The 21,844-nt window shown below is 44.9% G+C and overlaps 1 protein-coding gene across 1 annotated transcript in view; it reads right to left on the bottom strand.

The window, feature by feature from the left end:
- Nucleotides 1-1,857: 1,857 nt before the first annotated feature.
- SLC7A14 (solute carrier family 7 member 14) overlaps nt 1,858-21,844 on the bottom strand; it is a 50,503-nt gene continuing 30,516 nt past the window's right edge. The window contains exons 4-7 of the mRNA XM_088842756.1: nt 19,539-19,685; nt 17,111-17,319; nt 14,430-15,307; nt 1,858-2,180 (exon numbers count right to left, since the gene is read on the bottom strand). Coding sequence (XP_088698882.1) covers nt 1,858-2,180; nt 14,430-15,307; nt 17,111-17,319; nt 19,539-19,685 — 1,557 coding nt within the window. The remainder of the gene's footprint in view (nt 2,181-14,429; nt 15,308-17,110; nt 17,320-19,538; nt 19,686-21,844) is intronic.

Here is a 21,844-nt window from a genome sequence, read left to right as displayed (position 1 = left end):
ATGTTCTGGAAAACTTTTGGCATAACTCGAGATCCAGGAGACAGAGAGAGCAAAGAATTTACTATTTTGCCCCGCTTTCAGGAAATCCTCACAAAGATTTTCCGTTCCGTTCCGTCGCTCAGTCGTGTCCGACTCTTTGCGACCCCGTGGACTGTAGCCTACCAGGCCTCTCCATCCATGGGATTCTCCAGGCAAGAATACTGGAGTGGGTTACCGTTTCCTTCCCCAGGGGATCTTCCCGACCCAGGGATCGAACCCGGGTCTCCCATATTGGAGGCAGACGGTTTAACCTCTGAGCCACCAGGGAATCTTAGCTTGACCCAAATTGTGCCTTCACATACATGTGTCCACATCTCAAGGTACTGTATGAATCCCTATAACCCAAGACTAGAATGCATAGACCATGTGTTTTTTTCTTGTTGCAAGTATCCTCTTCAGTTTGTTTCTGATAAAATAATCTTTAAGAGCCCCTCTTTTGGTCCAGGTTTAGACGTTGTGTGATAAGTCGCTTCAGTCGTGTCCGGCTCTTTGCGACCCCATGGACTGTAGCCCACCAGGCTTCCCTATCCATGAGGATTCTCCAGGCAAGAATACTGGAGTGGGTTGCCTTGCCCTTCTCCAAGTTTTAGACCTTATCAGGTAGATTTTTCTTCTCTGGGCTTTAGTGAAACTACTTTGGGAAATAACAGGAAAAATCCATGTCTGAAAGTGAACTACTCCAGAGGAGTAAGGTTCAGAATGAAATGTGATCTCATGGAATGTGATTACCTAAGTAGCTATGCTTCAGTATTTTTTGTTTTCAGATTAGCCCCCACCAATCAAGTGGTTTCATATCTCAAAAAACTTCAGAATTTATAATTTTAGAAATCTGAAATAGAGTTTGCAATGTGATCTCAGTGGCTGGGTCACTTCTCCTTGTAAAGCTTTTTTATCTGATCATAAAACAAATAGCCTACTTCTTCAAGGCATATTAGTGCCATGAAATCATGCTCTCACTTTGCCCTCTTTCATCATATCAGCAGGAGCTTAGAGTCTGGTATAAGAGAAGGCATGACATGACAGAGAGTTAATTTTTGCCAGTGCCCTTCTGGCCTTCACTGCAAGAGATGGTTATTCAGTTTTGTTTTTTTTTTTTCCTGGGCATTTAAGTAGAGTTTTGATGGTGCTTCTTAGCTTATTATTGGGTCTGACTGCCTTACGGTGAGTCTGAGATCTTTGGGATCATGGTCTCAGAGTTCCTGACCTTTGCTGCATCCAAAAGTTCTAGTTTGTGAGAACCTTGGTGAAGGAAAAAGAAGTATGCATCACCATGAATTTGTTTTTGTGAGATTTCAGAACAAAATGTTGCTTTCTGAGAAAGTGCCAAAAAGTGCCATGTGGCCTCGAGGAGTGGCTCTCAGCCTAGCATTCTGAGAACAGGGCTTTGCCCTTGAGATCTCAGGTGGTTGAAATGCTGCCTTGTGCCCAACCCCACCTGCTTTGGCACATCTCCAGGGGTTTTACTCCCTGCTTCTTGGGGCCTTAGCAAGAAGCAAAAAGATTCAACCAGCAAAGCAAAGGCCTGGGAGACACTGCCATCAGCTCTGATGGTTCCACCTGATAGAATTTCTCATAGCTTTTAGTTTAGTTTTTTGTTTGTTTTTGCAAGGGGACTAGTTACGGGACCCGAGTGAAGCCCTTCCACAGAACTGTTGTGAAGAGCAGAGGTGGCAAATGACAGGCTATGACTGGGGACTGACTTTGGGGAAGGCTGGAGTTTTGAAATGAGAGCGAAAGAAGTTTCCACCTTCTAGCCCACAGGTGAAGTTACTGAAAAGAAACCACCATCATGTCTGCACATTTCTGGTGTGTGTGCTCCTACTCTGGAGAGTAATCTAACTCATCGTTTGCAATCAGGGCCTCTGAGTTCTGTTTGTGTTTGCTTTTGCTCTTCGCCTTGCTACTCGTCCGGGTGTTGGGCTGCGTGTCTGACATCTGCTGGTAATAGAAGCCTTTGTCCTCGGCCGGCCCGCCCCAGTTCTCCTGGCTCTCGCCCTCAGTGGCATAGGAGAAGCCCTCCTCCACTGAGAAGGGGTCGTCCACGTCGTAGCGCTGGTACGTGCTCTGGTGCAGGGCTTCTTCTCGGGCACTGATTTCCAGGGTGCTATTCCAGATGCCATACCCAAAATAAATGAGCATACCTGCAGCGGGGGTGGGGTGAGTAGGGGGAAGCACAGGTGAATAAGCTGTTGTTTGGGGATCCATGCATCAAGCAGGGGGCTTACTCTCAATGATGAGAGCAGACCTGGTGGTGGATGTGTTTTCTTTGGTCTACACAGTGTTTTGAAAAGACTCGACTTAGATGCCATTTAAAAATGGTAGATCTTTAAGCAACCCATACTGAGAGCAGATGGACTGACAATGCTGTACTCACATTCCTACATGGAAACTTCTGGCTGGAGGTGAGAACTGGCCATCTCTTTAGTTCGGATATGGTGCACTTGAGGGCACCTCTGTCCCCACTCCCCTGTTGACATCTAGCTTACTATACTAGATGCCAGCCAGGAATTTGCCTTTTCTTTTCTGGTTTAAATAGTAATGGATCACCCACAGTGTACTGCCAGCCTTCTCATAGATATTTCTATCCCAGATTTCCACTTATGGACTCATTCTTTTATGTCACCACATGTGTGGGTGCTAAGTTGCTTCGGTCGTGTCTGACTCTGCAACTCTATGGACTATATAGCCCACCAGGTCCCTCTATCCTTGGGATTCTCCAGGCAAGAATCCTGGGGTAGATTGCCATTCCCTTCTCCAGGTGATCTCCTCAGCCCGGGATCAAACCCACGTCTCTTCTGTCTCCTACATTGGTGAGCGGGTTCTTTACCACTAGTGCCACCTGGGAAGCCCCATTCTACCACGTAGCAACATGCATATATGGTCCTATGATTCACTTCACCACTTTTCACTCACCAGAATCATAATACTTTACTGTCACTCAGCTAACCACTTTCGTTTGTGGACTCTCAGTACCTGTGGGCTCTCATGCCACTGTTAGGACCTTAGAACATCTATTGTGTGATCATCGGTACAGGGTGGTTCTATTTTATAGACTGTAGAAAACTGGCACTTAATGTTTGTTGAAGGGATGAATGAGAACTCCCAAAGAGCATGAAATGTTCAGTGCAACCTCCTTGTTTTGATGTCATTCCAAGCAAAGGAAAGAAGCCTGCCTGTCTAGTTAACCTGTAGCATTATATGGGCTAATGTCTCATTTCTATAAGAATTTTTAGGAAAAAAATATGTGAAGATAGTTTGAGAAAAGCCCATGGAGGCCCAGGGTCTGGAATGCTGAGAACCATAGCGTTGGAGGCCAAGGGGGATGATGGTTAAGAAGGTGAGGTCTGAGTACAAATCCTGCTTCCATCACTGTGTAACCCTGGATCAGGGTTACTGAGCCTCGTTGGGCCTCAGCTTTCTCGTGTGTGAAATCTCGAGAGTACTGTACCAATACATGGGGCTGCTATGAGGAGGAAATGACATAAGCGGTGATTCTCAACCCTGGCTGCACCTGGCGGGTCACCTGGGGAGTGCCTGGACAATCCTGATACCTCATCCCTTGGAGATTCTGATTTAATTGGTCTTCATTGGGACTCAGGTGTAGGTATTTTTAGAGCTTCACAGGTGATTCCACTGGTCAGCCAAAGCTGAGAACCCCTGAGATAAGGAAACTTAAAGCTCCCTTGCAGTCCAATAGTCAGGATTTACCATTTCATCACCCTGGGCCCAGTTCAATCCCTGGTTGGGGAACTAAGATCCTGCCAGCCACACAGGTTGGCGAAAAAAGCAACATTGGGGGTTGGGGCTTCAACATGAATTTGGGAGGAACACAATTCAGTCCATAATATTAATATAAACTAACAAAGGAGATTAAATGGACTCATAAAATACCACTGAAAGCCTCGTGATGTGGCCAAAACACCCCAAAACTCCTGATGCGTGTGCCCTACTGCCAACTTTGGCCTTTTGGTGGCCTGGCCACTGCCGTCCCCTCGGTTATGCATCTCCTTCTAGGTACCAACACACTCTTCTGGGTGGCACTAGTCTCTCTGACTTTGTTAACCCTGCGGGCATCTGCTGGGCTGTTTGCTTAGAACCACAAGGTGAAGCCTGCTTTCTGCTCTGGTTCCCGAGGTATTCTGCTTCCTTTTGAATTTGAAGTGTGTCTTTTTAAGCTTGGATTTCTCCCTCCTTGTCTCAAATGACTCTCCCTGCCACCCACTACCCCCATTTTCCTGTGAAATCAACTTTCCAGGAGCCAAAGTAAGCAGAGATTTATAGTCCTAATTGGTAATAAATCCTGGAGTTAATCATTGGCAGATGTGGCTGTTCTCAAATAGCAATTTCATTTTTTCTGAGCATGGATCTTACTCTTGTCTGGGGCTGGGGGTGGGGTGGGCATGGGGGATAGTTCTTATCGTTGTGGAGAACAAGGCACCAAATCAAGGCCTCTTTTTAAAGGGCTAGCAGTTAGATGCTTGGAGAATACCTCTGTTGGAAGCACATTTGAAATGAGAGAGTAAATTTCGGGAGACTGAGTTTATTGTCAGGTACATACTTCCTTTCGCCCAGTTTTTCTTTCTTGCTATCTTTTCTCCTAGACATCCAAGTAGGTGGCAAAGCTTGCCTCCTCTGTCTGCTTGGTATCTGTTATATCAATTCTTTCCTTTTTGATCCTGTTCTCAGATCCTGTTTGTAAGTGTGTTGTTTACCTACTAAACTTAATAAAATTTTTTCTTTTCCCCTTGCCCCTGGCTTCTCTTCTGTGTACTACAGAGGTCATCAAGCACTGGTTTGACATCTATTCTGACAGACCTTCCCCTAACCCCACCAAGTATTGAGGTGTTTTGTCTGATAGACTGTGAAGTGAAAATGTGAAAGTGTTAGTCGTTCAGTTGTGTCCGACTCTTTGTGATTCCATAGACTGTAGCCCGCCAGGCTCCTCTGTCCACAGAATTCTCCAGGCAAGCATACTGGAGTGGGTAGCTAGTCCCCTTCTCCGGGGGATCTTCCTGACCCAGGAATTGAACTTGCATCTCCTGCATTGCAGGTGGATTCTTTACTGTCTAAGCCCCCAGGGAAGCCCATCAGATAGATTGGTTTTCGGTAATTCTTTAAGAACTTTGGTGTGATTCCTCATAGAATCATAGATATTTAGAGCTGGAAAAGAGTCTGTGTCATTTATCTGTTTGAATACCTTCATTTTACAGATGGAGAAATGGAGACTGGGAAAGACTGAGTCACTTGCCTGGGCGTGTGAGGGGCAGCAGCAGCAGTCCATGAGAGAGAGAAGGCTCTAGCTTATCCAGCCCTTCACATCCCCTCCCTCACTGGGTTAGAGACTGCCTAGTGCAGAAATAGTCAGTACGAGCTTAGGTTTTGTTTTGGGCGTGGTTGGGCTTGGAAGGAACATGAGTATGTATATGTGTGTGTGTGTATGTGTCAGTAAGCAAATGTGTCAAGTATGATTACTTTGGGAAAGCAATCCATGGAAACTTGCCACATAAATATTTGTGGGCCTTTTAATGTTTGCTCTGAGCCCCCTACAGTTTCTAAGGTGTGTCACTCTGTCTTCAAAAGTACATTTCAAATATGAGGACTGTGAACGCAGAAGCGACTGTGTGCACTGGCCTGACAGCATGAATAGATAGCTTGGGCAAATGCATTCTCCTAGGGCTGGGTGTTCTGTCTGCCTTTATCTTTCTTGCTGGCCCTTGAGTCAGTTCAGGAAAAGTGGTGTGAGACAGAGAAGGACTGGAGAAAAGGAAGACTGGAGAGGGACAAAGAAGCAGAGGGGAATAGATGAAAGGGGCGCAGAGAGAGAAAGAGAGAGGGCGGGAGGAGAGAAACATGTATTACCATCTGTCACACACAAACAAGGGCTTTGTGTTGCAGGAGTAAACAGAGCAGCTAAAAGCCTCCTGTGTAGAAGCAGGGTGTTTTGTTTCTGCTCCTTTTTTCAGTTGGCTTAGAGAATGAAGCATGAGGTAGTTTCTGAAAAATCTGTGGGGATTCTGGGAATCCTGAACCATCTGAACAACACTTCACCCAGCGCCCCTGGGTGCTGAGGTCCTACAGTGATGGGGCCTTTCTCCCAAGCAACTAAAAATAGTCTACAAGTGTTATCTTGTTTAGATTCCTCCTGAGAATGGTATGTGTGTGTGTGTGTGTGTGTGTGTGTAGGTTATGATTATGGCATTTCACAGACAGAAGACTGTGGCACAAGACCAAACGCAGGGTTTTCTACAGCTGCACAGTCAGTATTTAGACTGTTCAGACGGCAGATCCTTCCAGGTCCTTCCATGTCCTGATCCTGGCGGCTTCCAGTTGTTATTTCTCCTACCTACCAGGGAGCGGTTGGGAGGTATACACTAATTGGAAACGATTTTGCTGAACTTTACTTTTTATAACATTTATTATTTTATTATTTATTTATTTGGCTGTGCTGGGTCTTAGTTGTGGCATGCGGGATCTTATAGATGCAGCATGTGGACTCTAGTTCCCTGACCAGGGATTGAACAGAGTCTTAGCCACTGGACTGCGAGGCGAGTCCTTGAACTTTATTTTTGAAGAATTTGAAACATACAGAAGTGGAGAGAACAGTATAAAAAGGCCCATGTATTCATCACTAGCTCTCTCCCTCCTGACACCCACTCACCTACCCCTTTCTCTTTAGATTACTTTGAAACAAATTCCTTTCATCCTGTTTCTTCTGTAAATGTTTTAGCAGGTATCTATAAAATAGACTCCTCAAAAAACTTAGTACCATAATCACATCTAAAAACTAATAATTCCTTAATATCATCTGATATCCAAAAGCATCAAAATTCCCCTGAATTATTTGTTTGGATAGACTCTTCACTTTTTAAAGCTATACACTTATTCCAATGATGCTGTCTTTGCTTGAAATAGTTTTTGGGTCCTGTTATTCAGGTTATCAGTGGGATTGGGTTTATTCCTTTGTAAATCCTTGTGGATGGCAAAGTTTTATCTTTTGACAGTGGATTAGCTTTTAGCATAAGCCAGAAGTCATTTGGAATAAAGTCTCAAGAATAAGGTGGGTAATTGATAAGTAATATTATTTATTCTATTTGTGGATTTAATTCTCCAGTTCCATAAAAACGTAGATCCACTGCTTTGTAGTGACCTATCTGATATCTGAATAAATGAAAGGCAGGTAAAAAATCAGAAGGCAGCCAGCTTTTGTGCTGCAGAGGGTCTTGGAGGCTCCCCTGCTAGGCTGGAGTTATTTTTTATGTGATGGATTGTTGATGGGGCATTCAAGGCAGCAACTAGTTAGCAGAAGGCACAGAAGTGTTTCAGTATTTTAACAGCAAACATGGCTATACTGGGCACCCAGTAATGGCAATGAGTCCCATGGTAAGCTGTTTGTACGGAAGGTAAATATTCAAAGGGAGGCTCTGGCTTCTTTTCCAGACAGTTCTGTGCCTATGAGAGGTTCAGGCTGGACGAGGTGAAGGATCAATGCCTTCAGTCATTGAATGGGCTTTCTTTATGTAACAGGACACCTTGTGATTGGAAAGCCCTTTATACAAACCTACTTTCTCACACATCATCCCAGAGGAGTTAAGACCTGTGCAATATGCAGGGATTGAAATGGCATCACAACTCACATCTCTTGAGTCTGCATGGAGGGCTGCCTACTGGGGGCCTACAGGGAGGTTTGGGATGCCAAGTTGCTTTCACAAGCCTGGGACACCTCAGTATCAGCTGGTAAAACACCTATTTATTCCACTTGTCTTGGCCCTGTGCAAAGCCCTGTGTCATCCTGTGCAAACTAAACAAATGACCTCAAACCTACAAATGAGAGGGGTAGGGGGTCCTTTGGATCCTGTGGGAGAAATCCTAGGACAAAAACTCAGCTCTGAAAAGGGACTAGGTGACCCGGAGCCAGACAGATTTCCAACCTGGCAGGTTCTAGCTCAGGTCATGAAGCAGGTTCCTGCTCTCTAGAGGCCCCCAGGAGCTTCCTGTGCTCTGCACGTGGCTCCACACTCAGTGCCAGAGCGGGTGGGCCACCTGACCGCAGGCTGGGTGGAGCTGTCTCTTTCTGGGGCACCCGTTCAGGCAGGAAGCCCTGCCTGCTGCAGATAACTGAGGCACTTTGTTATGCCCAGAGGCTTTTTTATTTTTTCTAGTCTGGGATCAACTTTCCAAAACAGACACTTGCTGGTGCAGAAATGAAGACAGTAATGAGAAGGTGCCCTCCCATCCAGCACAATCCCCACCAACTCCCACTTTGCTGGTTATTTTTTGAATACCCACAAGCCCTGTTGATTGTAACAACAGTTAGGCTTGTTTAATATGGTGTGGCCAGGAAGAGCAAGGCTCAGGATGAAGTGGGGACCAGGGGAGCTGCTCTTCTGGGCCTGCAGTTGGTCTAACATAATGTCATGTTCTTTATGCTTCAGTTTCCCAACTGCAAAATGGAGCTGGGGGCCCTTATTTTTTTCAAGGAGTATAATGGCTATGAGACCAAAGGCAGCCTTCTTAAAGAACATGAAAAACTCCAGCAGTTCCACCTCTAACTCAGCAGAAACCCGACCAAAACACAAACCCTGTGTGTCCATCGAAATCATGTATAAGAATGTTCGTAGCAGCTGCCATGCTGAATGCCCATGGATACAAGAATGGATAAATGCATTGTGGTAATATCAACACTGTGGGATGCTGGACAGCAAGGAGAACGAACAAATTAAAACTACAAGTGCAAGATTAGGATGACCTCACACCTGTACTGCTGAGGGGAAGGAGCCCATCACTCACTCACAACACTGCCTGTTCTGGGTGAACTGCACACAGCTGTTCCAGGGCCTTCCACTGCGTGGTCTCCTGGCCCTTCAGTCTCAGCTGCCCACTCCTCCCCAGGTGTCTCCCTGGCCAGCCCAGCACCTCCACCAGCAGGCAGCCTCAGCGGCTACAGGGTTAACCTGCTCCCTCCCTCCCTCCTGGAATCAGCTTGGTTTTGTTGCCATCCTCATCCTGGCCTCTGTGATCCTTCTTGCTCTTCTGAGCATATTTTGATGTTGAAGCTGCCAATTGTTTTCTCACTTCCTACAAGGAGAATTTCAAACTGATTTATGGGACATATCATCAGGAATTTGTTTATCTTGGTGCCCTCTCAGGTAGAATTCATGGCCCCCTTCTCTCCCTTCTCTTCCCTTCATCACAATAGCTGCTTTGAGTCAGTTTCCAGTAGGATTTCAGATGAGAGCTCAGGCGAAAACCGTGAAGTGTGTCTTCTCTTTGGGATGTTGATGGTTTCAGTTCAGTTGCTCAGTCGTGACCGACTCTTTGCGACCCCATGAATCACAGCACACCAGGCCTCCCTGTCCATCACCAACTCTCCAGGATTTATGAGGTTCGTTGCCCAAATCACACGTCCTGTCTGTTCTCTAAAGCTGTGTGTTTTTTAAGCTGCTTCAGTGTGGCCAACTCTCTGAAACCCTATGGACTGTAGCCTGCCAGGATCCTCTGTCTGTGGGATTCTCTAGGCAAAAATACTGGAGGGTTGCTGGGCCCTCCTCCAGGGGATCTTCCCAACCCAGGGATGGAGCCTGCATTTTTTCAGTCTCCTGTATTGGCCAGCGGGTTCTTTACTACTAGTGCCACCTGGTTTTCCTCAGAGGGACTGAAAAAATTCCAAATGAAATCTTGACAACACCTAGAGTAAGGGTTATGGTCCATAAGGTCACAAAGAGTCAGACACGACTGAAGCAACTTGGCATGCAGGGTAAGGGTACCTGTGAGCTGGTCAAACAGATGATTAATTTACAATAAAGGCCCACAGGGATCAGTAGACCTGACACATGCCTGGAGAATACCATCATACAGTGTTCTTACTGGTCCCTGCTGGTTTCTGGGACTCTGCCCAACTCCTTGAGGTATTCTTTTACAAAACTGCATCATTTAAGAGAAAAGGTAAATGAAGGCTGGCTTTGTGTTCATTTTGTTGGGGATTATTAAACTTTGCTGTGTGTGTTATTTCTCTTGTTGGAAGGAAAAGAAACAAGTGCTGGGTATCTATTAAGAACTGCTTCATTTCTCGCTATGAGTTGGGCTCTTCCGAAGGACAAAAGCTTAGCTAAACAGTGTTACAAAAATGCTCTAATTAAGATTCATTTAGAGAAATTTGGGTAAAAAATGTGTTTGAGAAGATTATCAAGTTATGACTCAGCCAAACCATGTAAATCTTTTTAAAAAGTAGTGGATGTTTCATAATAAACTCCATTTAGAAATCTCTCTACTGTTCTCCTTGGGAAACTTATATTATGAATAGAGAGATGAAGAAGAAAAATCTGACATTTTGGAGACTCAGATGTTTAGAGATGGGAAATTTATTCTATAAGATTGTTAAAGATTTTATAAGCCAATTTGGGGTTGTGGGATGGATATATTTTATATATCAAAAAACAGGGAGTTTTGTGATTAAATTATCTGCCTATCTGCTAATTATCATCTTATTCTTCTGTCTAGATCAGTGGATCTCATATTTGAGCACACATCAGAATTACCTGGTGGACTTTTTAAAACCTACATTGCCCTCAGAGATTCTGATTCTGTCTGTAGGTCTGAGCTGGGGTCTGAAATTGCATTTTTCACTAGTTTCCATGTAATACTGATGTGGCAGGTCTGGGACCTTACTTTGAGAACCACTGTTCTAGATCATTGTAAACCTGGCTACACAACAGAATTACTCAGGGAAGTTTTAAGAATACTGTGGTTGGCTGTACCAGATCAATTGAATCAGAACATCTCTGTGGGGGGATCCTGGGCATAGAATGTTTCAGAAGCAACTCACATGATTCTGTTGTGTAGTCTGAGTTGAGAATCTTTGTTCTGGGTGAAACTTACTTATCTATGAGCCTTCAGAGATAATGATACCAAAGCAGTTAGTAGCCAGCAGCTGGGTACTTCTTAAACTACAGGCTCCAGTGCTCTCTGTCTGGCCCGCTCAGGCTGCAGGGTGGAACCCTCCCATGCCAGGGAGTATCAGTTTCTGGAGCCAGCTTGAAGTTTGTGTTATCAGCAAGATTACAAAAGGTTCTTTGGGAACTTTCTTCTGCCTGATAATTGGGAAGGCAGCCTGAGTCAGAACAGGTTCACGTCGTACTTTCGCATGTGACAGCTAGTCTGGGAGACAATGAATCATTTCAGCTTTTTAAAAGAAAGGCAGGAAAGAAATAGTTCTTACTGCTTTCCTTGCTGTTTTCTTGTTTAATCCCCAAACTGCAACCAGATCAAATCTAGTAGAATTATCTGCATTTTTACAGATGAGTAAACTGAGGCCCAAAGGAATTAAATGAATTTCCCAAGGTCACAAGGAAATGGCAGAGTTTTGATTTGAACTTGGGGCTGTCTGACTCCAAAGGCAATAGGCCATTACATAACTTTTGCAAAATTCCTCTGGTGTTCCAGAAACAGATATTATGCAGGACTGACTACATAATTTATAGGTCCCAGTGCAAAATGAAACCATGGAGCCTCTTGTTAAAACATTGTTAAGAATTCAAGAAGACAGCACAAGAGCATTAAGCCAAGCACGAGGCCCTGTGTGACTGCACAGATCATCCACCCATGAAGCCAGCCCTCTGTTAATCTGCACAGACTACATCTCAAACATTCTGGGCAGATACGAAGGTCTGCTCAGAAGCATTGTGATGGGGAAGTAGGAGGCCCCTATCTGAGCATGGAGATTCTAAATTGTGGTAATAGCTCTGTGAATGATTTCTTGTTATTCTTGCTGATCTTGAGCATGTTATTGAACCTTTTGGTGGTTCAGTTTACTTATCGGTAAAGTTGAGAGAGGGAGAAGTGGGGAGTGTTTCAATATTTCTCAAACTTCATTTACATTTTATTTATATACTACATTTTTAATGTAGTGACTATGATTGTGGACTCTGGAATTACACCACCTGAGTTCTAATTTGGCTTTGCTGTATTCGAACTATGTGACCTCAGTCAAGTGCCTTAGTTTCCTCATCTGTAAAATGGATCTGGTTGTGTGGATTAAATAAGTTAATATAAGTGAAGCCTTTGGAATGATGGCTGATATGTGGTAAGTGCCATATAAGTGTTATTTGTCGTTTTGAATTATATGGCACATGTCCTAATGTTTTTTCTTCTGTTTAACTCACTTTTGAAATTTAAAAATAATTGGGCTTTCCTGGTGGTACCGTGGATGAGAGTCTGCCTGCCAGTGCAGGGGACACGGGTTTGATCCCTGGTCTGTGAAGATCCTACATGCCTTGGAGCAACTGGGCCTGTGTGCCACATCTACTGAGACCTCATGCTGCAAATACCGAACCCTTGTGCCACAACTACTGAAGCCTGTGTGCCTGGAGCCTATGCTCTGCAACAAAAGAAGCCACAGCAATGAGAAGCCCAAGCACTGAAATTAGAGAGTAGCTGCTGCTCGCAGCAACTAGAGAGCCTGAGAAAGCTTGAGCGCAGCAATGAAGACCCAGCACAGTTAAAATTAAAATAAATAAATTATTTAAAAAGCAATGATTTGAGTATGTCTGTTTTTGTAGTGTTTGTGAAAGTGAGTAATAACCATACGATATTTTGAAAAGTTCATATACTCTCTAAAATCAGTCCAAATATTAACAGTGGAATGGTTACCACACTGTGGGTAGCATTGTACTAGATATTGAAGGCTGTATCTAGCTTGGATAGTCCAGGAAGAGATGAATAAATTCTTGGGTGTTTGTGTCTGTGCCTTTATTCATTTGATGAATACATGACTCTAATATTTCTACACACTTCAGTCATTTCTACTCATAGTATCATTGGTTTGCTTCTTGTTTCAGTGGCGAAATGTTTAAACAGAAGTGAGAGATTGTGAATAAATCATGTAAATGCTTAGAACTTTGACAGGTCAGTGGGGTCCTTTCAAGAGATCCCTTAAAGTCTACCAAGGGAGGAGGCTTAGGTAGTGGAAAATTGGTACAAAATGCTTACAGGAAGGTGCAGGATGGCTTCAGAGGTGAGGAATCTTCTGGGAGATATATGCTCTTGCCTTTGATTACCATGTTTTCCCCCCACTTCCCTCTGTCGAAAACCTATCTTGTTGTCCAGTTCAAATTCTGCCTTCTTAAAGTCCTTCCCAGCTATTCTGACTGAAAGTTTCCTTTTTCTTATCTGAAGAGTGCTTTATCATCACAGATAAGTGTTTATTAAGCATGAACAACAGTATGGTTTGGGAACAGAGGTCACCACGTTGAACACCCATATTCCTCATCTCAAGGAGTGGTTGAGCTACAACTCCACGAGTCTTTTTGTTGCCTTGCCCAGGTTGGTTCACACGTATTTATTTTGCTTCCCTTATTCTTTACTTTCCTATTCCTCAAAGCACCTAAGGACCCTCCTTAGCTAAGTATTTGTTGCCAGAGACCCCAGGGTTACCAAATTATATAGGAAGTATATAAATAAGAATCTTAAAAAAAAATAAGAATCTTAAAAAAATAAGCATTCACTTCAACATCTCTCTTACCATGAGCACCTATCCCCAGCCATTTCATCAGTAATGGTCAAATATGTTAAACAGGTAATGTGAATATAATATAAACTGATTCCAAAGGAAAATTAGAAATCTTGGGGAAGATACAGGACTGTCTGAAGGCAGTGAAAGTGAGTTTAGAGAGAGCAATGGTAATTCACTTAAAGCTGTGGATGTTGAGAACCTGACAGAGCCTTATCAGTTATCAACAGAAGAAGAGAAAATCAACAAGGATGATGATGTGATAGGTATTTTCTAAGAAAATGATTGGAATATCAATGGATGAGGAAAGATCTTGGGAAAAAAGAAATGCTCAAATATTTTGTGAAAGTTGATAAAAAATGAGGGCTATTAAATGGTGCCAGGATGGAATTTTGTCAAAAAATTATGCCAAGAATGCATACTTCATTCATACTTTGCTTGTTTAAAAATATGGCATGATTGCTATTTTAATTCTGTCCAACATAAAATTGTTTGTAATTTTTAGTTTTTAAGAATTCCAATCAACCTTTCCCACACTCAATTTATATGTTATTTTTGTACTTTTTTTAAAGAATGTGGATCCACTTAAAATGAAATAAGTATCACTTTCTGTGATACTAATTATCCACAATAAGGATATCCAGTAAGCTATTCAGTGAAGTGATGGATTGATCGGTATCATTCTTCAGAACAAACAACCAAGATCATAACAGGCAGAAAGGGTACACGTGGCTTTTTTGACTCTAAAGCAGAAAGCAAGGATCCACAGAACCAGCCCGAATTCTCTTGGCAAGGGGATGCCCAGTCGGGCTAGGAGGTAATTTTGGGAGAAGCCTGGTCAAGGCCTCAGAAGGGAACCCTCAAGGCTCCAAAGGAAGTTGCTTACCCACAAAGCACCAGACCGCAAACCGGATCCACGTGATGGTGGAGAGCTTTAGCATGAGATAGATGTTCACCAGCATGGCAAAGGCGGGCACGAAGGGGAGGCAGGGAGCCATGTAGGGCAGCTTCTTGGGGTTCTCTGGTTGCTGCAGGATCACAAACACCAGGGCGCTGATCAGCAGCACCATCAGCACGACTAGAAGGATGGCCCACCAGCTCTGCTCTGAGATATAGTCAGAGCCAAAGATGATGAAGGAGCAGAACACGAACATGAGGATGAAGAGCAGGAGCACGCAGATGGTCACCATGTGCCCTGTAGCGGCCGTGGGCCGGTCCATTTTGCCCGGAAGGCCCAGCCGGATCCTCATGGTGTAGTAGCGGGGCCCAATCAGCTTCTTCAACTTGATGAGATAAATGTTTTCAGATTCATCGGCTTCTATGCCTGTGGTCATGTCCACAGTGCCGTAGTTTGGGTGGTTGACGTTGTAGGTTGACTTGTCTGATTTCCCTATGAGCATCTCATTGTCTCCCAAGGATGGCAGGTTCTTGGCCCCACATGTGTTGGTGGCTGGGCCGGAGAACTCTTCCCCTTCACTCACAGGAGAGCAGACTTCCTTCTCACAGTCAGCCAGAATGCCCTCCTTCTTCTTTGTGTGCTCCTCAGACAGGAATTTGACAAAGCCATCAATGTCACTCTCGGGCTGGTATCGGAGGAGCAAGACACAGACGGAGACCAAGGTGTAGGCGAGGAGGGTGCCGATGGACATCATCTCAATCAGGTCTCTCAAGCTGACTAATAGGGAGAGGAGAGCTGCCAGGAACCCCGAAACGATGCAGGCCACCACGGGGGTCTCTGTGTAGGAGCTCACGTGAGCCAGGAATCTGGAGGAGAGGCAAGCAGGGGGTTAATGGTGATGGATTCAACACGGTTTAACACCTCCAGGTCCTGCTCCTCCAGTTTACTTCTGGATTCACTGCTTTAAATACTGTCGCTGTTCCTACTCCAGAATCTTGTTTCTGAAATATGATTTAAACAGAATCCATTTTAATCCCTTGGGTATGAGGCAAACTGCTCTATTAAAGTGCCTACTTCATTATGTGATGTGGTGGGTTGATTGAATCTAGGAGGTTCTCAGGAATCTAAATTGAAGCCTAGACTTTGCTATGAAGAGGGGATAGTTGAAGTCACTGGTGGTCCTCTCCACCTGTGTTACCCAAAGTATGGTCCATGGATTAGCAGCGTTAGCAACACCTTGGAACTTGTTCGAAATATGTATTTTCAGGTTTCACCTACTATGTTAGACTCTCTGGGAGTGAGGCCCAACATACTATACACTTCAAAAAGCCTCTAGAGGATTCTGATTTATGCCAAAGCCTGAGAATATTGCTCTACAACGAAAGTACAGGGATTTGGTTGCGAAACAGCACAGTCATTATGAACATGTGCTCATGGATGAAAGCTAAATCTGGCCAGTTACTCACTGGAGAAGATAGAGAAGACCAACAAGGGTGACTGAATGACAGGCGCTTGTTTAGCAGTTCTTTAGGCTTAGGTAGGCTCCCACCTTCCACCTTCCTCCCCTCCTGGCCCTATTCTTGCTGCTCTTCCAGTCCCCCCTTATTTCCGTGATTCACACAAGACTATAAACTGCTCGGAGGCCTAGCATCTCTTGGTTTTCTTTGACAGCAGAAAGACCTTTTGGATGTGTGAACTTGTCACATCTCCACCGCGATCAGCCTCCAGCTCCTGCAAGGTCTCAGCTCTGACCCAGTGGTGACCTCAGAGGGTATGCGCAGGAACTGTTGCAGAAGGTGACAGCTGATGGCAGAGGTAAAGTCTCTGAGCTGGGTCCCTCTGAACTCCTGAGACCTCCTTGGCAGTTTGCTTCTTGTTTGGTGCACTTGAAGAATGCTTTACCTGTAAGTTCTTCACACAGGAGGCACGAGGCACCAAGAGATGGGGTCACATCCCCTGTGTACCATGGGCAGATAGGCTACTGCCTGGCCAGATTAGGGGACTGGAAGTGTCAGTGTCTTGATGTAGTTAAAAATCTGGTCATTTGGGTCAAACAGTCCTGGGTTCAAATCCTGAACTGCACCCCCCGCCACCGCAACCCGCATCTAGCAACTGGGGGATTTGGGGCAAGTTTTTGTTTTTTTACCTCTCTGAGTTTTCATCTAGTACACTGTTCTGTTAAATAGAGTTATTGTGATGACTAAATGGGATACCATATACCTGGGTTACACAGATGTTCAATAAATGGTGGTAGTCATAGCTACTATTGCTAGGTTCTGCTCAAAGGGTCTTATCCTCTCTTTGATTGTAACTGAACTTTTTCAACTTCAGAGGGGGAGTTATCAGGGCTCAATGTGAAGGCAAGCCTAAGATGCCCCTGGGATGGGTCCTTCCTTCTGGAGGCCACCCATGTAGCATTTTGGCATCTTTACGAAGGAGCAGACAGCAGACAGTGTCACATAAAAGAGGAAGGGCAGTTGGAGGAACACACCAGTTTGTTGCTAGATTGAGTGACCCAGAGTCAAACTGAGGGGCTGTTTTAAGACCTCAATTATTTTCACTCAAACTCTTTGCCAAGATATATGACAAGTTCCATGGTCCATGTGACAGGGAAGATGGGTGACACTCTCCCTGGACAGGCATGGAAGAGTGAAATAAATGTCTCTTACCTGAAGAGGAGCCCATCCCCGGCCATGGCATAGATAACCCTCGGCATTGGGAAGAGGGAGCCCAGCAAGCTGACCGTCAGTCCTGCAACCGACCCGATGGCCACGACGAACTTTGCTGCATAGAACCCACGAGCCACAAACATCTCCATGAGTGGGGACTCCGTGTCAATGGCGTCATATGGCACCATCAGAGTTAGGATCATGCTCACCTGTTAAAACAAGATGAAACGTGGTTGGAGGTAGAGGGATCGGTCTGATGCATGGGTGGGTGTCCCATAGCAGAGGAAAGAGACCTGGTCCTGCAGGGGAGACTGCATCTCCCACCTCCTGGCGTGTGCCTCTATTTTAGACCAGTCATCTGGCCTCTGGAGTTCTTGGTCTCAGGATTTCCTCCCCACATGTGAATTCAGTGGACTGGACCAGGTCATTTCTACTATCTCTCTGTGGTCCTTTCGTATCTGAGGAATAAGTCTGCTGGTATTTCAGCTCCTGAAAGCAGAGCTACATGGATAGTTCAGTGAAGAGCAGGTATTATCCCATGGCAGGAGCTGTAGCCAGAGGCCCTGGAGCCAGGGCCTGGCAATGACCATGAGTACTGTGCCCTCATGGACAAGACTCATTTTATTTGTACTTTCCAGGTCTTACAGGGTCTTAACTGTACTACTTCTTACCCCAAAGACCAGCGATCAAACCCGGAAGATAAATGTGTAGGGGATCCATAGCCGATTAACCGTATTTCCGTTTCCTCTCTGTAGCTCAGTCCCAGGAAACAGGCAGGCCAAGAAATAAATGATGGCATCAGAATGGAGTCCAGTTCTACTGTGGGCTAGAAGACCACTACGGCTTTGCTTAACCAGGACCTATTTCTCCTCACATGTCATAGATCTACCATGACATCCCTGCCTTCATAATTGGCCCCAGGCAACGGAGACGCCAGTCATAAGGCCAGGAGACCCCTGGGCTGTGAAGGCCAATCCTGGCATCATTGAGGGAATTCAGAGCCTGAAGAGGAGAGAGTGATTCATTTCTAGATCACTTTTTCACCTATGTCTCAGGAGCCAAGATCCCCCAGTGAAACAAAGTGGCCACTGGGGAGGCTGGCAAGATGTGTGACCACAGCCCAGCAGTGTGGCTCTTCTCCTGGTGGTAGAGTGCGCCTGGTGACCAACACAAGACCAAACAACTCTTGAGGCGTGGTTAGGGCCCACACACCCTAAAAAGGAATCTGTCCCAGTAATATCATCACTTGCAACATTTTCTTTGGGGATATGGTGGGGTAGACTGGAAGAGAGTGGGGTGGATTCTTGAACAGCAGTTCTTGGTGAGTCTCTTGCCCATGTTTGATTAGGGCAAAATGTGGTATACTTACTCTGTAGTCTATAAAGCACTATCCTAAGGAAGGAAATGTGATTAACTTTATTGTGTATGCTACAAGGGTTGACTCCTGGAGAAGGGGAAGGCATGAGGTGGTTGGTACAGGAGGTGTAACACACAGCAGAGTGTCTCTGTTGCTCCCCCTGCTGCCCCTCCCCCAACATTGTTCCTGAACATTCTGTCTGCAGGGATAATCAGGGCTGGATAAGATAAGTTACATGCGTGTGCATAAGCTCTGTGCTCAGTCATGTCTGACTCTTTGTGACCCCATGGACTGTAGCCCTCAAGGCTCCTCTGTCTGTGGGATTTTCCCTGCAAGAATACTGGAGTGGGTTGACATGCCCTTCTCCAGGGAATCTTCCCCATCCAGGGATCCAACCCGTGTCTCCTGCATTGGCAGTCTGGTTCTTTACCATGGCCGCCTGAGAAGCCGTGTGCATAGGGGAAGTGTTAACTGACCTATCCATGAATAGAAACATTTTGGTGGGCAAACCATATCCAGTGCTGCTCTCATGTTTTCCTTTGGCTTCCAGGACAATCCTGTTTTCTCCTTCCCCACTCTAGGGGAGCCTTGCCTCTTTGCTGCCGGGAAGCTCCCAGAAGACAGAAGAGCATTGAGGAGGGTGCACAGAGGCCCACAATGCCTCTGCTTGCTCGCACACCCACCCGTTACTGCCAGCCTATGATCTGAACTCCTTGGATGGCAGCCCACTCCCTGCATGCTCCCCCCGCCTCACTCCCAGCACCGGATGCCAGGATGCTGACAGCCTGTGCATAGGGCGGAGCAGGGATGTGAACCACGGCCCAAGTGAGGGCCTGGGACTTCTCCTATGTCCAGCTTGGAACCCTGATTTTCTCCCTGTCATCAGTGGGTGGGGTGAGCTTGAGCCCGTGTTAAAAGTGGGAGCAACACGAACATATGTGTACGAACACCACGAATGCACAAATGAAGGATTACTTCCTGACAGAAGGAAACCCAGTCCCAGAGCCACATTTTAAGGTCAAATATGAAAAGTCCATGTGGAAGGTGCCATAATAGGCCTTTGTTACTTACGGATACATATGCTGTCAGGCAGATGACCAGGGAGGCGGTGATAGCATAAGGGATGGATGTGTTGGGATTCTTGGCTTCCTCTCCAGTGGTGGCGATGATGTCAAAGCCAATGAAAGCATAGAAACATGTGGCTGCTCCTTGCAGCACCTATAGAGATGAAGACATTTGAAATTCTTAAGAGTGTCAGTGGATCACCAGCGCCTGACACGTGGTCCCCTTAATTGACCGATGGTCAGCAGACATTACTGAGTGGTAGAGGGGGTACTATGGTGGAACTTGTGCTAAAGGCTTGAGTTCTGACTTCTACTAGCTGTGTGACACTGGGCAATTTCTTCATGTATAAAATGAAGATAAGAAGAATTATGCCCAAATAAAAATTAGGTTCATTCGACACATTGAAATCATTTTTGGAAGTAAGTGGGCTTATAAGTAAATCAGTAAGTTGCTAACCCTATGTCTTTGGGGAACTCATTAATTTCTCTGTGCTTTATTTTCATTTAGTGGTTCTCAGCCATAACCAGGGGCTGTGTGATAACCCTTAGGAAATGTTTGGAAATACAGGGAGGTACTTGTGACTGACACAGAGACATGGAGTAGGCGCTTCTGGCATTTAATAGGGGTCTCAGATGTGGTTTCACAAATTCTCCTGCTCAAATTACTCCTAGTGACCCTGGTAGATCATTTTCAGGGTATCTTCCAGATGTTAAATGATATAAAGGATTTTTAGATTTTTCAGGTAGACTCTTGTCTTCCATGGAAAGAAAGAGAGAGCTGATTTTGGGGGTTTTAGCAGCCTAGTTGGTGTACTTACGGAGAAGGCAATGGAAAGCCACTCCAGTACTATTGCCTAGAAAATCCCATGGGTGGAGGAGCCTGGTAGGCTGCAGTCCGTGGGGTCGCTAAGGGTCGGACACGACTGAGTGACTTCACTTTCACTTTTCACTTCCACACATTGGAGAAGGAAATGGCAACCCACTCCAGTGTTCTTGCCTGGAGAATCCCAGGGACGGGGGAGCCTGGTGGGCTTCTGTCTATGGGGTCACACAGAGTCGGACACTACTGAAGTGACTTAGCAGCAGCAGGTGTACCTAACCGGGGAAGGGATGAAGAGTGAGGCAGAGTGAAGCTGGGGAGGTGGTGGTATCCAGTGACATCTGCTGGATGTCTCTCTGACAGGAGCCTATGTGATTCCAAAGATGCTTGTAATTTGATGGGTCAAGATGTCAGTGAAAATCCTCCATTGAAGAGCATGTAACTTTCTTCCAAAGAATTTTTCAAAGTTTAAATTCTGTTTTCCCACCTTAGCATTCTCATTACCAGCTGAAAGTAAGAAATGCTTTGGGATATCCTTTTAGGGGAAGATGAAAGAGATTTTTCTGGATTTTCTGTGTATGGGGTGAAGGCATTTGACACCATGCAAACTCTAGCTGGGAGTCCAGGAGTGTGGCTCATTGTAGTCTGGGTCAGTTTTTCCTTTTCGTCCGTATTTGGTTTTAAAGGATGAAATTCTAAAAATGTGCCAAGCAGGTACCTGTCCCTAAATTTTCACTCTTACCTTTCTGACTGACTTCTCAGTAAGTAAAAGGCATAATACGAAGAACTAGAACCTACAAAGTACATCACAAAATGGAAGATCGTCTCAAACTTTCAAAAGCAACATTTGCTCATCTGTAAAATGAGTTAGTCTCTTCTCTAGTCTCTTCCATTAGGGCTCTAATGATCTCAGTTCTCTAATTGGGAGCTCTTATTCTGGGGTCCATGCAATTCAGGAGAGTCCGAGAATTTTGGTGAGAAAAATAAATCTTTATTTTCCTTACCCTTCTATTGAATGTTATCATTTCTTTTGATTATGAGTATAGATGACAAACTAACAGTATTGTGATATTTATCACCAATCAGATATTTTCCCAATCATATTAGTTGTTGCAGAGATCTTGAAAAATACCATTTGTGCTTATTGCTACTTCCAATTTATGTTAGTTATTAGACATAGATATTAATATTTAAAACACTAGTAAAGAAGCCCATGGTTATATCACAATTTAAAAATATTTTTGTAACTGTATTTCAATTTACAGTTGACCCTTGAACAATGTGGGGGTTAGGGATGCTGACCCCAGCACAGCTGAAAATCCGAGTATAACTTATACCGGCCCTCTGTGTCCATGGATCCTTGTGTACTTGATTCCTCCATATCTGTGGTTCCATGTCCACGAATTCAGCTAACCACTCACTGATGTAGTGCCATAGTATTTACTTTTGAAAAAAAAAAATTTAACAGCCCGATTCAAACTGCTGTTGTTCAT

This window comes from Moschus berezovskii, chromosome 1 (assembly GCF_049115385.1).
Source record: "Moschus berezovskii isolate FMDL1 chromosome 1, NW_MosBer_1.0, whole genome shotgun sequence".
Taxonomy (NCBI): Eukaryota; Metazoa; Chordata; class Mammalia; order Artiodactyla; family Moschidae; genus Moschus; species Moschus berezovskii.
Note: the sequence above shows the minus strand (reverse complement) of the source record. Positions and strands in the feature narration are given on the sequence as shown.